Raw genomic sequence first — 12,091 nt, 5'->3', positions numbered from 1 at the left:
CTTGTAATTGTAGGACTGAAGTCCCTTGTTTTCTTGCTAGCTGTCAACTGGTGACCTTCTCAGCTCCTACAGGGTGCCTTCTTGTCTCTGCAGCATGACCCCGTCCTGTTCATATGTCTTCTAACAACATAGTGGTTGCCTACAGGGTTGACAGGAGAATCTCTTCAGGAAGAGTCAGTTCCTCTTTTAGGAACTTTAAGTCAGGCTTACCTTGATTAACTTCAAATCAACTGACTTGGGATCTTAATTACACTTGAAAATCCCTTTACTTCTGTGAATGGGTTCATATAATTAGGTTATATAATTTAACCTAACCATAGGAATGAAATCCACTGTATTTACAGTCCTGCCTACACACCATGGAGGGATGGATTATATAGATGTGTACCAGAGGTGGGAATCTTGGAGGCCTTCTTAGAATTCTGCCTCACAGGGACACACAGAATGATTATATGTGATTTTATACAGTGGGTGCACCTGTATAAAACCCCATCTTTCATTTTGTCCTTGATCTGTATTAACTACAGTATCTTAAAAAGGATTTATGGATTGATTGATTGATTTGACAGAGAGATTGAGAGCATAAGCACAGGGAGTGGCAGGCAGGAGGGGGAGGGAGAAGCAAAATTTCCATGGAGCCAGGGAGCTAATGGGATGTGGGACTCTAGGATCATGACCTGAGCTGAAGGCAGACACTTAACTGACTGAGCCAACCAGGTATTCTGCAGTATTTAAATATAGCTTTTCTCCATTGTATTGTTTGTCCTCCCTTTTTTCTAGACAGAAGGAGCTTCTGACCAAAGGAAATTGTTGTGGGTAGGAGAGGAATATGCTTGAAAATTATTAACTTATGAGCACAAGGGCCAGAGTTTACCAGATTCGTTCTTTTTTTTTTTTAATTTTTATTTATATATGACTGAAATCTTAAGTTTTCAAAGGAACAAAGTATAAAAGAGAGGAAACCTGATCCTCTGATATTTGTTCTCCAAGCTAGCTACTTGTACAAGTAGTTTATAAGAATGGTACTCATGCAGACTGTTTCAGGTATGATAGTTGAAGACAGGTGAACTTTTTAAAAGTCTTCAGGGCAGCCCCAGTGGCTCAGTGGTTTAGTGCCGCTGTCAGCCCAGGTCCTGATCCTGGAGACCCGGGATCGAGTCCCATGTCGGGCTCCGTGCAAGGAGCCTGCTTCTCCCTCTCTGCCTCTCTCTCTGTGTCCCCCATTAATAAATAAACAAAATCTTTAAAAACAAAACCAAATAAAACAGTCTTCAAAGATACCTTGTAAATTATAAGCTTAAGAAGATTACAAAAATAACATGAAACTAACATAAAGGAAGATACTGTTTTAAGAGAACTGCTTTATTTTTAAAGATTTTATTTTTATTATTTATTCATTTAAAATACCATCCTTATAGTTTGGCTGCTTTGTACCTTTTTTTTAAAAAAAAAAAAAGAAAACTAGAATAAGCTCCTTGAGTGATGGGATTCATGTTTTATCTTTTGTAACAAACTCTTGATTTGCAGGAGGCAATCAGTAAATAATCCTTAATTCTGCACTTCATACTTCGTCATAGAATATTAGCACATTTATGTTTGTAAGTGTAAAGATAAGTTTTAGCTCATGTTGAAAACATTTTGTGAATTCTAAAGTTACTGCCCTCAAGTGATTTTTGCTTTTGCTCCTAAGAAGGTGTTTAGAAATAATTTTAGTCTTACCATCAGGCTTGGTTATCTGCTTACCAGGCTCATAGTAAACCAGAAACAATTTATAAAGGGGTTAAGGAAGGCTATTATACAAGTAGTATTAATATAATTAACATGCTACTTCATCATCTGCCTTCCTTTCTGCTTACTTCTATACTGCCTAGCCAAACTGAACATTTTGCAGTTTCTTGACTATACTGCTGTCTTTTGCCGGTTACCTCTTCATAGCACCGTGTGCCTAGCATTATCATAGAAAGATGATATTCGGGATCCCTGGGTGGCGCAGCGGTTTAGCGCCTGCCTTTGGCCCAGGGCGCGATCCTGGAGACCCGGGATCGAATCCCACGTCAGGCTCCCGGTGCATGGAGCCTGCTTCTCCCTCTGCCTATGTCTCTGCCTCTCTCTCTCTCTCTCTCTGTGTGACTATCATAAAAAAAAAAAAAAGAAAGATGATATTCTGTACATTGTACACTGATTTGCTTTTGTTTCTTTTTCATAGCATACTCTTCTTGAAGGTTGGAAACCATGCCGGTCTTCTTGGTTTAATGTCTATCACAGAGTAGACACTTAGTATATGTGCTGCCTAAGCAGCACAGAATAGACACTTCTATGTAAGAGAATGAATGAGGCAGTGAAACTGAAAACCAGACATGTGGTTTAAAGCACATGGTCTTCAATGTAGGGGTAAGCAAGTTCACAAAACTTAACTCCCAAGGGGAGTTTACTCCACAGCACAGTGGAACAAGTGATGCTCATGATGTCCATGATTAAAAGTCCTGCAGATTTAAGTTGATATTATGTATGAGTTTAAGGGGATTAACCTACAATCAAGTCAGGCATTTAAAACATGCAGTCATTTGCTTTGGGGTTTATGATCTTTATCCTTTTTTTTTTTTATGATTTTATTTGTTCATTTGTGAGAGAGACACACAGAGAGGGCAGATACATAGGCAGAGGGAGAAATAGGCTCCCTGTGGGGAGTCTGATGGGACTTGATCCCAGGACCATGGGTTCACGACCTGAGCTGAAGGCAGACACTCAACCACTGAGCCACCCAGGTGTCCCTCCTTTATTCTTAAGGTCACTGAGTTTGTGTTGAATAGAGCTGAGATGTCCACAAACTCTTCTTTCTTATGCCTATGGTCACTATAGAAGTTTTGCTACCAATGTTTTGAAATCTCTTGTTGTCTTTGCATGATCATAAAGAAGGTTAATTAAAAAATAGGATGAAAAATATTATCTTAGTCAAGACAGAGAGTAATCTTTCTGTATTTAAGATGCATGGTATTATCTCAGGTTCTCTTAACATGAAGTCTTCCCTATCCTTTAGAATTTTAGAATTAATACCAACAGAAGAAGATATTAGTAGATATTATATGGGAAACATAGGAAAGACTTAGCATTTTTGAGCAGTGCTGTTTGGTCTTTTAAAAAAGTTTTTGTAAAAGAGATCTGTTGCCAGAGGCAACCTTTGCCATCCTTATATTTGTTTTGATGTTTAAGATTAATTTTTAATTTCTTTCCAGTCTCTGCTAACACAAATACCTAGAAAATCCAGACTGTCCTTCATAGACATGATTCTCCACATTGGTGCGGCTAGCCATGAACTATCCTTTTCTTCTCCCTCTTTTTCCCAGATATCTCCCGGGGCCAATTCAACACCTCTACCTGGCCATCCTAACAAGGTGATTTGTGAAAGGGTGAGACTTCAGAGCCTGTTCCCTCTCCTCCCAAGTGATCAGAATACTACCGTTCAAGAGGATGCTCACTTCAAAGCTTTCTTCCAGGTTCTTATATATTTACCCTTTCCCTATGTAGGGCTGAAAGTCACAGATACATTTTAGGTGGTTTCTAGGAAGGCTTAAAACAATATTCTCAGTATCATCTTCTTATTTTCTGTTGAATGTGGGAATAAGTATTCTTCTTAGAGGACTTCTTCAACTTAACTTTTTAGCCAGCTTTTCTGAAGAATGTTTGTCTTCTCTTGAGCTGCTATTTATTATTTGACCAGTATTAATATTCTTGTTTTTTGATCTTGTGGTCTTAATCACTTGTCTTAATAGGCCAAGTTCTATAGGAAAGTAGAAGATATTACAGATGGATGAAATTGTGTAGGAATGGAAAAATGGAAGCATGCAAGATATTTTTAAAGCTGTCACTACTTACTAGCTTAGTGCCCAGAGTTTGATAGTGATGTATATTTCAAAAAGAAAACATGGTGACTTGCTTTCTATCACTTTTGATACCTGTGGGTAAAATGTGATTAAAATTTTTGTTGTATATGAAATGAAAATAAATTAAGGCAGGTATTATCATTAGTTTATTGACAAAATTGCTAGGATGTGCTCACATGAATTACTGGCAACTCAGTTTCCAGTCCATTACTCCTAGAGAAGCATGGTTTAGTAATGGAAGTCAGTATTAATATTACCAAAAGGAAACTAGTTATACAGTGGCTTCTGGATTTTAGAGTTGTGGGCCAAGGCATGTATTTATATATATGTATATAAATCTAAGGAAGTGAGAGTTGCTAATCAAAGCCAACTCATTTTCTCTTTGTGTCTGAGTGGTAGTTTGGGGCTTGGGACTAGTTCTGAAAGAGAAATGCTTGTGGTACATTAAATTGGATATATGAAATTTCTGAGAATAATTGTGTAGGTGATCCAGGCAGGGCTCTTCAATATGATACTTCTTGTTGGAATTTGTGCCAGGTTTTCCCCTTTTGCATGTATTCTCTCTCTCTCTTTCTTTCTTTCTTTTTCTTTTTCTTTTTTTTTTTTTTTTTTTGTACTTTTCTAATAATAAACCAGTCACGGATGGTTTTATAGATGAAGAAATAGGCTCAGGAAAGCTTTCTGAGAGGTCCGGTTAAACAGGTAGTTATTGGCAGAGCACCTTTTGTGATTTCTTATCTACTATAGCATATCATCTTTAGATAACAGATATTTCTGTAAACAGTGTAGTATATGTTAAGAGATAGTTACTGTATTGAATCAAATGGAGTATTGACTACCGTTTTTGATACAGCATTGGTCTATAATAGCTCAATATTTAGTAAACCAGTATAGCTAAGGAAGAAATTGACTATCTTCACTGCTGCCACCACTAAACAGTTATTTGTTGCTTTCTTTGTTTTTCATACTTTGAGTCTTTAAGCATTAACTCAATTATTAACTTTAAACTCAAAGAGTTGCTGGCAAATTTAAACACGTTTTGAAAACAAAGAGCCAATTCCATTTAGTGTTGCAGAAAGGTGGAAGGTGGTATTGTTAAATTTTTATTTATAGCCCTAGTTAAACTTAAATCTTTTTTCTAACTTTAAAAACAAGGCCCTCAGTGTACTTGGCTTCCAGGGAAGACTGGAGATTTTTCTCCGCCCACTTCCTGGCTTACCATTGTTCAACATGAAGCAAAGTAAATCCTTACATCCCCTTTGAGATGCTGTCACATACCTTCAGCTAATTCTGATAATAAAATTGGGTGTGATTTCTTGTTCTGATTATGCTTTTCTCATCTTTAGAAAACTTAGTTGCCACGTGAAAGGGAGAAATCTTTTAATGTGTTGTTTTCATTTTGGGGTTTTTCCCCCCAAGTTCCTTCCCTCTCAGCCTTCTTTACTTTTCCTTCCCTTTGGAATACTCCATTTTAAACAGACTCAACTACCTCTTGCATTTTTTTTCTTAAAGCATCCTCTTTATTCCCTTATCTTGACTGAAACTAGTCTCTTTTCAGAGGATATCATTTTCCTTGTAATCTTGTGTAGGAGTAAAAAAATTGTTGCCCCCCCCACCCCCCCAGCATGGAAATTGATTATGTGTCTAATAAGTGGGATGGTCATAGAGGAGAAGGAAAGTGTTTGATACTCTTCTGAATCCTTGTTTCCAATTACCGGTCATCTTTGAACAAGAATCTCCTGTTTTTGAGCTATATTTGTCATTCATTTCCCCTCTATCAATTTTGTCACTGTTGTTTATTAAAGACCTTGTACTTTGCTCCTTATTTACTTGCTTGTTTTATATTACTTAGTCAAAATCTTTCAAATTTTGCATACTGTTTTTAAAAAAATTATGAAATATTTTATATATGAAAGTTATAAAGTAGACACATGTATAATTTAAGAAACGCCATCCATCTTAAGTCAACCATTACCAGTACCTTAGAAGTCTTCATATGACCTTCTATATTCTATCTACCTGCTGCTCCATACTTGTGCCTTGGTTAAAAACTCTGAATTTAGTGTTTCATACCCCCTTGCTTCTCTTTGTGGTTTTACCACATGGCAGTATCCCTCAATACTATACTATTTAGTTCCTGAACTCAATAAAAATGATCTCATACTATGTATTTTTGTCTTCTTGAGGTTCATCCATATTGATGCATGTGGACATGTAGTTGATTCATTTTCCTTTTAGTATTTCATGTTGTATGAATAAATTGCAGTTTATTCCCTCTTTTTGATGGACATTTCCAGTAGTTTCCAGTTTTTTACTATTACTGCAAGCAGTGTTGCCATGAATATTTTTGTATGCGTTTCCTGGTGTACACTTAATTGATATTTTAATTTCTATACAAGTGATTGCTTTGTGTATTTATCACTCTGGGTTTTCTTACAGAAGAGATAATAGGTGTTGGCATATTGGCATCTATAAAAATAAGTATATTTACTTACAATCAAAGTACCTCTTATAATTATTTCAGAAATTTAAAGTTAAGATACAATTTACATACAGTAAAATTCACCCTTGTTGTGTACAGGTCTCTGACTTGACCAATGCATGCAGATGTGGAACCACTGCCACAATCAAGATAGTAGAACAATTTCATCTTTCCCCAAAAATTCCCTCTTGTCTCTGCTATTAACCTCTTAGAGTTTTAAAATTAGCAGTTCCTGTACCATCAACCAATTTATTTTATTTTATTTTTTAATTTTATTTATTTATTCATGAGAGACACAGAGAGAGGCAGAGACCGAGGCAGAGAGACAAGCAGGCTCCCTGAGGGGAGCCTGATGCAGGACTCCATCCTGGGACCCTAGGATCACACCCTGAGCCAAAGGCAGACACTCAACCATGGAGCCACCCAGGTGCACTCAACCAATTTATTGATTGTGACTGAAGATAGTATGCTTTCATAAAGCAGGTACATTGTGGAGAAGTTAGATTTTGGGTCTAGTACAACCCTCGATTTCAGGGTTGTGTGTGTGTGTGCGTGTATGTATGTATTCTAATGATAGTTGTGTGATACTTCATTTTGTAAATTTATGAACATTAATTAGGTGATTGAAATTTTCATGATTTATATGCAGAAATAGTCTAGGTTTCTGAAGGAGAGGACTAATTATTGTTTAAAAAAAATCTGCAGCAAAGTTACAGACTTAATAAAAATTTCAGCCAAAGTCAGAGTTTCATGATTTTAGAAACCTTACAGAGTTATCCTAAATTCATAAGAAAGATTTTCAAAGAAAAGACAGGGGAGAAAAACTTTTTTGAAAGTTGTTGTAAGGGGTGTTACTCCATAAATGATACTAAGTCATATTACAAAGAAATAGCTCCGTGTCAGTGAGCTCTTTGTTGTTGTTTTTTCTTTTTTTTTAATATATTTGATTTAAATTTAATTTGCCAACATATAACCCCCAGTGCTCATCTTATTGTGTACCCTTCTTAGTGTCTGTCACCCAGTTACCCTCCCCCTCTCCCTGAGCTCTTTGTTGTTAAACACAGTGGCTGTTGTTCAGTCCCCATCCTTTGTCACCTCTCAGTTGAGTCCTTGAAACTCCATTTCACTGGCTTCTATCAACACACTCCACTTTCTTCTCATCAACTACTTGGCATAAAATATTTCTTAGAGGGATCCCTGGGTGGCGCAGCGGTTTAGCGCCTGCCTTTGGCCCAGGGCGCGATCCTGGAGACCCAGGATCGAATCCCACGTCCGGCTCCCGGTGCATGGAGCCTGCTTCTCCCTCTGCCTATGTCTCTGCCTCTCTCTCTCTCTGTGTGACTATCATTAAAAAAAAAAAATTTAAAAAAAAATTTTTTTTTTAAATTTCTTAGAGTTTAGTATTGGGCTTCCTTTTCTTTGTATAAATTAATTGGGGAAAATTTTGTCCATACCTATAGCTTCATTAACCTACCATTTATCTGTATGCCCAAAACTAAAATTTCTGGTCTCTGAGCTTTGAGATAGCCACTCCTTGTGGCTATCTCAAAAGGATCTCTTAATTTCAAGTTGTTCTTTATTCATATCTTCTCTGTTTTCACTGGTTTCATGTTTATGCATCAGTTTTTTTTTAATTTTAACCATTGATTTGTGTTTACAGCTTAAAATTATTATAGTTACAGATTCATGATAAAATCTAGTGCTTTGATGGAACTAACATACTATTAGAAAACAAATTATAGCATCAAGGTAAATCAGTTTTTATGAACCAGTGATGTATTTGTGATTAAAAATTAAGAAAGGGATGCTTGAGTGGCTCAGTCAGTTAAACATCCAACTCTTGATCTCAGCTCAGGTCTTGTTGATCTCAGTGTCATGAGTTCAGGCCATGCATTGGGCTTCACACTGGACATGGAGTCTATTTAAAAAATTTTTTTAAACCAAAAATAAGGCATCTATAGGTTATTCAAAAATTAGCCATGTAAAAAAAAAGAAAAAGAAAAAAATATTAGCCATGTAGGCCTCCCAAAACTCAGGGAGGCCCAGAAGAAGTTGGACTACCAGTTGTGGCCAATGATGGTAACATCATATTTTCTTCCTATTGGATTCTGTTCATTATGATGGAACTGGACTGCTATCCCACTAGAATCCCCTAAGTCCTCACTGCACATAAAACCTATTTCTTTCTTTGGCCTTTCATGAAAAAACAAACTTGGATCATATCAAAAAACAAAGCTTCGTTTTTTGTCTTTTTTTAATGCATACTTTTGAATATATAACATTTAAAGTCTCCTTCCCCTCTACAGATATAAATAAGATAATATCCCAGGAAAATGTATTGCTAGTCTGGTTATGAGTTTCAGTTTTACTCTGAAATCTTCTGAGCTGAGGAATATGAGATCTATACATTAGAAAATTGAAGCCCATTGTAAATTATGTGGAACAGGACTATGCATTGTGTTGTTTAAGGACAGTGTAGGGACGCCTGGGTGGCTTAGCAGTTGAGCGTCTGCCTTTGGCTTAGGACGTGATCCTGGTCCTGGGATCGAGTCCTGTGTCGGGCTCCCAAGGAGCTTGCTTCTATCTGCCTGTGTCTCTCTGCCTCTCTCTCTCTGTATCTCTCATGAATAAATAAATAAAATCTTAAAAAAAAAAAAGGACAGTATAATCATTCGTCTTTGGTTCATCTTGACTAATAGGAACACATTAATCTGGATGTAGTTTAAACAAAGACCAGATTGTGGGAAATTAAATGAGAGAATGTATAGAGATCATTTCGTAAACCATACTGTGTGATTCAAATATGAGATTGTTGATGTCATGCTTTTCTCCTGCTTATATTCTTCCTTTGCAAAACAAACAACAACAAAAAAATCAAGGTCTGTCTCAATGGTTATTCTCTATTATCAACTTGCTTTATATCGAATGTTTTGGTTTTTTAAGTACTTTCACATGTATTTAGAATGAATGGAACTTTGGTAAGTGTTTTCTCTCTCTGGGTCATTTAAACTTAACATATGTTTAATTGTGAAATGAGAAATTTTATTATTTGTCAAAGATAAGGCAGGTAGAGAAGGTCTGAGTTTATTTTTTTAACTTTTTAAAAGTTGTGATTGGGTTTGTTTGGGGGGGGGGGGTGTTTAAGAGAGAGAGTGAGCAGTGGGGAGGAAGAAGGAGAGAATCTTAAGCAGGCTCCAGGTCCAGCACAGAGTCCAACAGAGAGCTTGATCTCACGACTCTGAGATCATGACCTGAGCTGAAATCAAGAGTCAGACATTGGGGCACCTGTATGGCTCAGTTGGTTAAAGTGTCTAGCTCATGGTTTTGGCTCAGTTCATGATCTCAAGGTTGTGAGATCCTGAGTCCGGCTCCATGCTGGATGTGGAGCTTGCTTAAAATTCTATCTCTCCCTCTGCCCACCCCCTTCCTCTGTCTCTCCCTCTTTAGGAAAAAAAAAAGGTGGGGGGGCAGCTCGGGTGGCTCAGCGGTTTAGCGCCGCCTTCGGTCCAGGGCATGATCCTGGAGACCCAGGATCAAGTCCCATGTTGGGCTCCCATCATGGAGCCTGTTTCTCCCTCTGCCTGTGTCTCTGCGCCTGCCTCTCTCTCTCTCTCTCTCTCTCTCTCTCTCCATGAATAAACAAATAAATCTTAAAAAAAAAAAAAAAAAGAGTAACATACTTAACTGACTGAGCCACCCAGACAGATGCTTAACTGACTAAGCCACACAGGCACCCCGAAAAAATGGATTTCTCTTTTATGGCAAGTTTATCTTTAGGGACTTTTCCTAAGAGAGTCCCTTAACTTGGCTTGGTGGTTCTGAAAGTATAGTCCCAGACCAGCAGTAGCAAGCATCACCCAAGATCAATTTAGAAATGAAAATTCAGGCAGCCCAGGTGGCTAGCAGTTTAGCACCGACTTCAGCCCAGGGCATGATCTTGGAGACTGGGGATCGAGTCCCACATCGGGCTCCCTGCAGGGAGCTGGCTTCTCCCTCTGCCTGTGCTCTGCTACCCCCCCCACCCCCATGTCTCTCATGAATAAATAAATAAAATCTTAAAAAAAAAATTTCTTGGACCCAATCCAAAATTTTTCAATCAGAAACTGGGGAATGGGCCCAACAAACTGATGTTTCTGACACATGCAGAAGTGTAAGAAGCACTGGTCAAGTTAATGGGAGTATCCCTACAGCTTTTTTATTTTTTTATTTTTTTATTTTTTTTTTAAGATTTTATTTATTTAGTCACAAGAGACACAGAGGCAGAGTCACAGGCAGAAAGAGAAGCAGATTCCATGCAGGGAACCCGATGTGGGGCTCGATCCCGGGACTCCAGGATCATGCCCTGGGCCAAAGGCAAGCTCTAAACCCCTGAGCCACCGAGGGATCCCCTTCCTTCAGATTCTGCTGTGCATATACCTGTCACAAGTCCTTTTGGTAGCATAATTCTTAACCAGTTTCTGTATTTCTGAACTTAGAGGTTCATAGGCAACCTCTGTGGGTAATGAAAAAATTGAACCCTAAATCTGGTGTGAGAAACTAACCTGAATTCTCAGAAGAGAAATCTCTTCTCCACTTCCCAGTCCAGACAGAGTAGATGTGTTTTCTTATTGATTCTCTATGCCAGTGAACATTTTCTAGTCTGCCCTTCTTTATTAAAATTTTAAGTAGGGTCCATGCCTACTGTGGGCTTGAATTCACGACCTTGAGGTCAAGAGTCACATGTTCACCTGGATGAGCCAGGTGCCCCTCTAGCCTTCTTTTTTTTTGCAAGTATAGTACTTTGGAAATTTTGACTCTATGCAGGGCTCTCAGTGAGTGATAAGGCCATATATTTGGTGTCCCGCCTCAAAATAAAACCAACAGCTGGGTTCTCAGTTTTCCTCTTTGTTTTTGGTCCTTGGTAATTTTCCTTTTTTCTGAGTTCATTGTTGCAATTAAAAACTTTTTTTTTAATGCATTATTTTTAGATGTTTCTATCCAGATTTTCGTATTTGGCCCATGATTTTGTCAAAATCAGAAGTCTTTTTCTTTTTTAAAGATTTTTACTTATTCATGAGAGACACAGAGGCAGAGACCAGCAGAGGGAAAAGCGGGCTCTCTGCGGGAAGCCTGATGGCAGTACTCGAGCCCAGGACCCTGGCCGGGATCACGACCTGAGCCAGAGATGCCCCTCATTGGTTATTTATTGAGTTTTAATATTATAGAGCATAATTGATTTTCTTACTGAAATCAAAGGGTAAAAACAAGCATTTTTAATAGCATTAAATCTAGGGAGAAAATAAGGTGTTTCTTTGTGGTTCTGAAAACTATTTTATATTTTAATTAAAATGACAGATTTGAGTTATTTTAAATATAGAAGGAAAATGATGTTTTTGGAATACCTCTGCTAAATAACTTGGAATGTTCAAAAGTAACTATTTAGCAGTTTACTTTATTCCTGCCAGTTTAATCTGTTCTGTTTTATATGTTTATCTCTTAAAATCTAATGTTATATTGTAGCCCTGTATACTGGAGATAATCTGACTTTTTTGGTACTGGCCGCAGGCACCAATTACTTTGCAACCAAAAGTGCTCTAATGCTCAAGTAATTAGAACTTGAAGGAATAGATTTGAGATAATAAAGGCTCTCTTAGAAAACACATAGCCCTCACCCAGACATTTGGTTAGTTTGTAATTTTGATAGTTTTTGTGAGATTGGATTGGAAAATTGAGTTGTGTGGGGAATCCT

General features: G+C 37.6%; 1 protein-coding gene across 9 annotated transcripts in view; it reads left to right on the top strand.

The window, feature by feature from the left end:
* RNF38 (ring finger protein 38) overlaps positions 1–12,091 on the top strand; it is a 66,548-nt gene that overhangs the window by 18,495 nt on the left and 35,962 nt on the right. For 5 of the 9 annotated variants that reach the window (XM_025433293.3, XM_025433296.3, XM_025433297.3 and 2 more), the window contains exon 2: positions 3,345–3,494. The exons of the other annotated variants lie outside the window; for them this stretch is intronic. In XM_025433293.3, coding sequence (XP_025289078.1) covers positions 3,345–3,494 — 150 coding nt within the window. The remainder of the gene's footprint in view (positions 1–3,344; positions 3,495–12,091) is intronic. 9 annotated transcript variants of the gene reach the window in all.

The sequence above is a fragment of the Canis lupus genome, chromosome 11, assembly GCF_003254725.2.
Source record: "Canis lupus dingo isolate Sandy chromosome 11, ASM325472v2, whole genome shotgun sequence".
Classification (NCBI taxonomy): Eukaryota; Metazoa; Chordata; class Mammalia; order Carnivora; family Canidae; genus Canis; species Canis lupus.
This window is presented reverse-complemented; position numbering and strand designations above follow the sequence as displayed.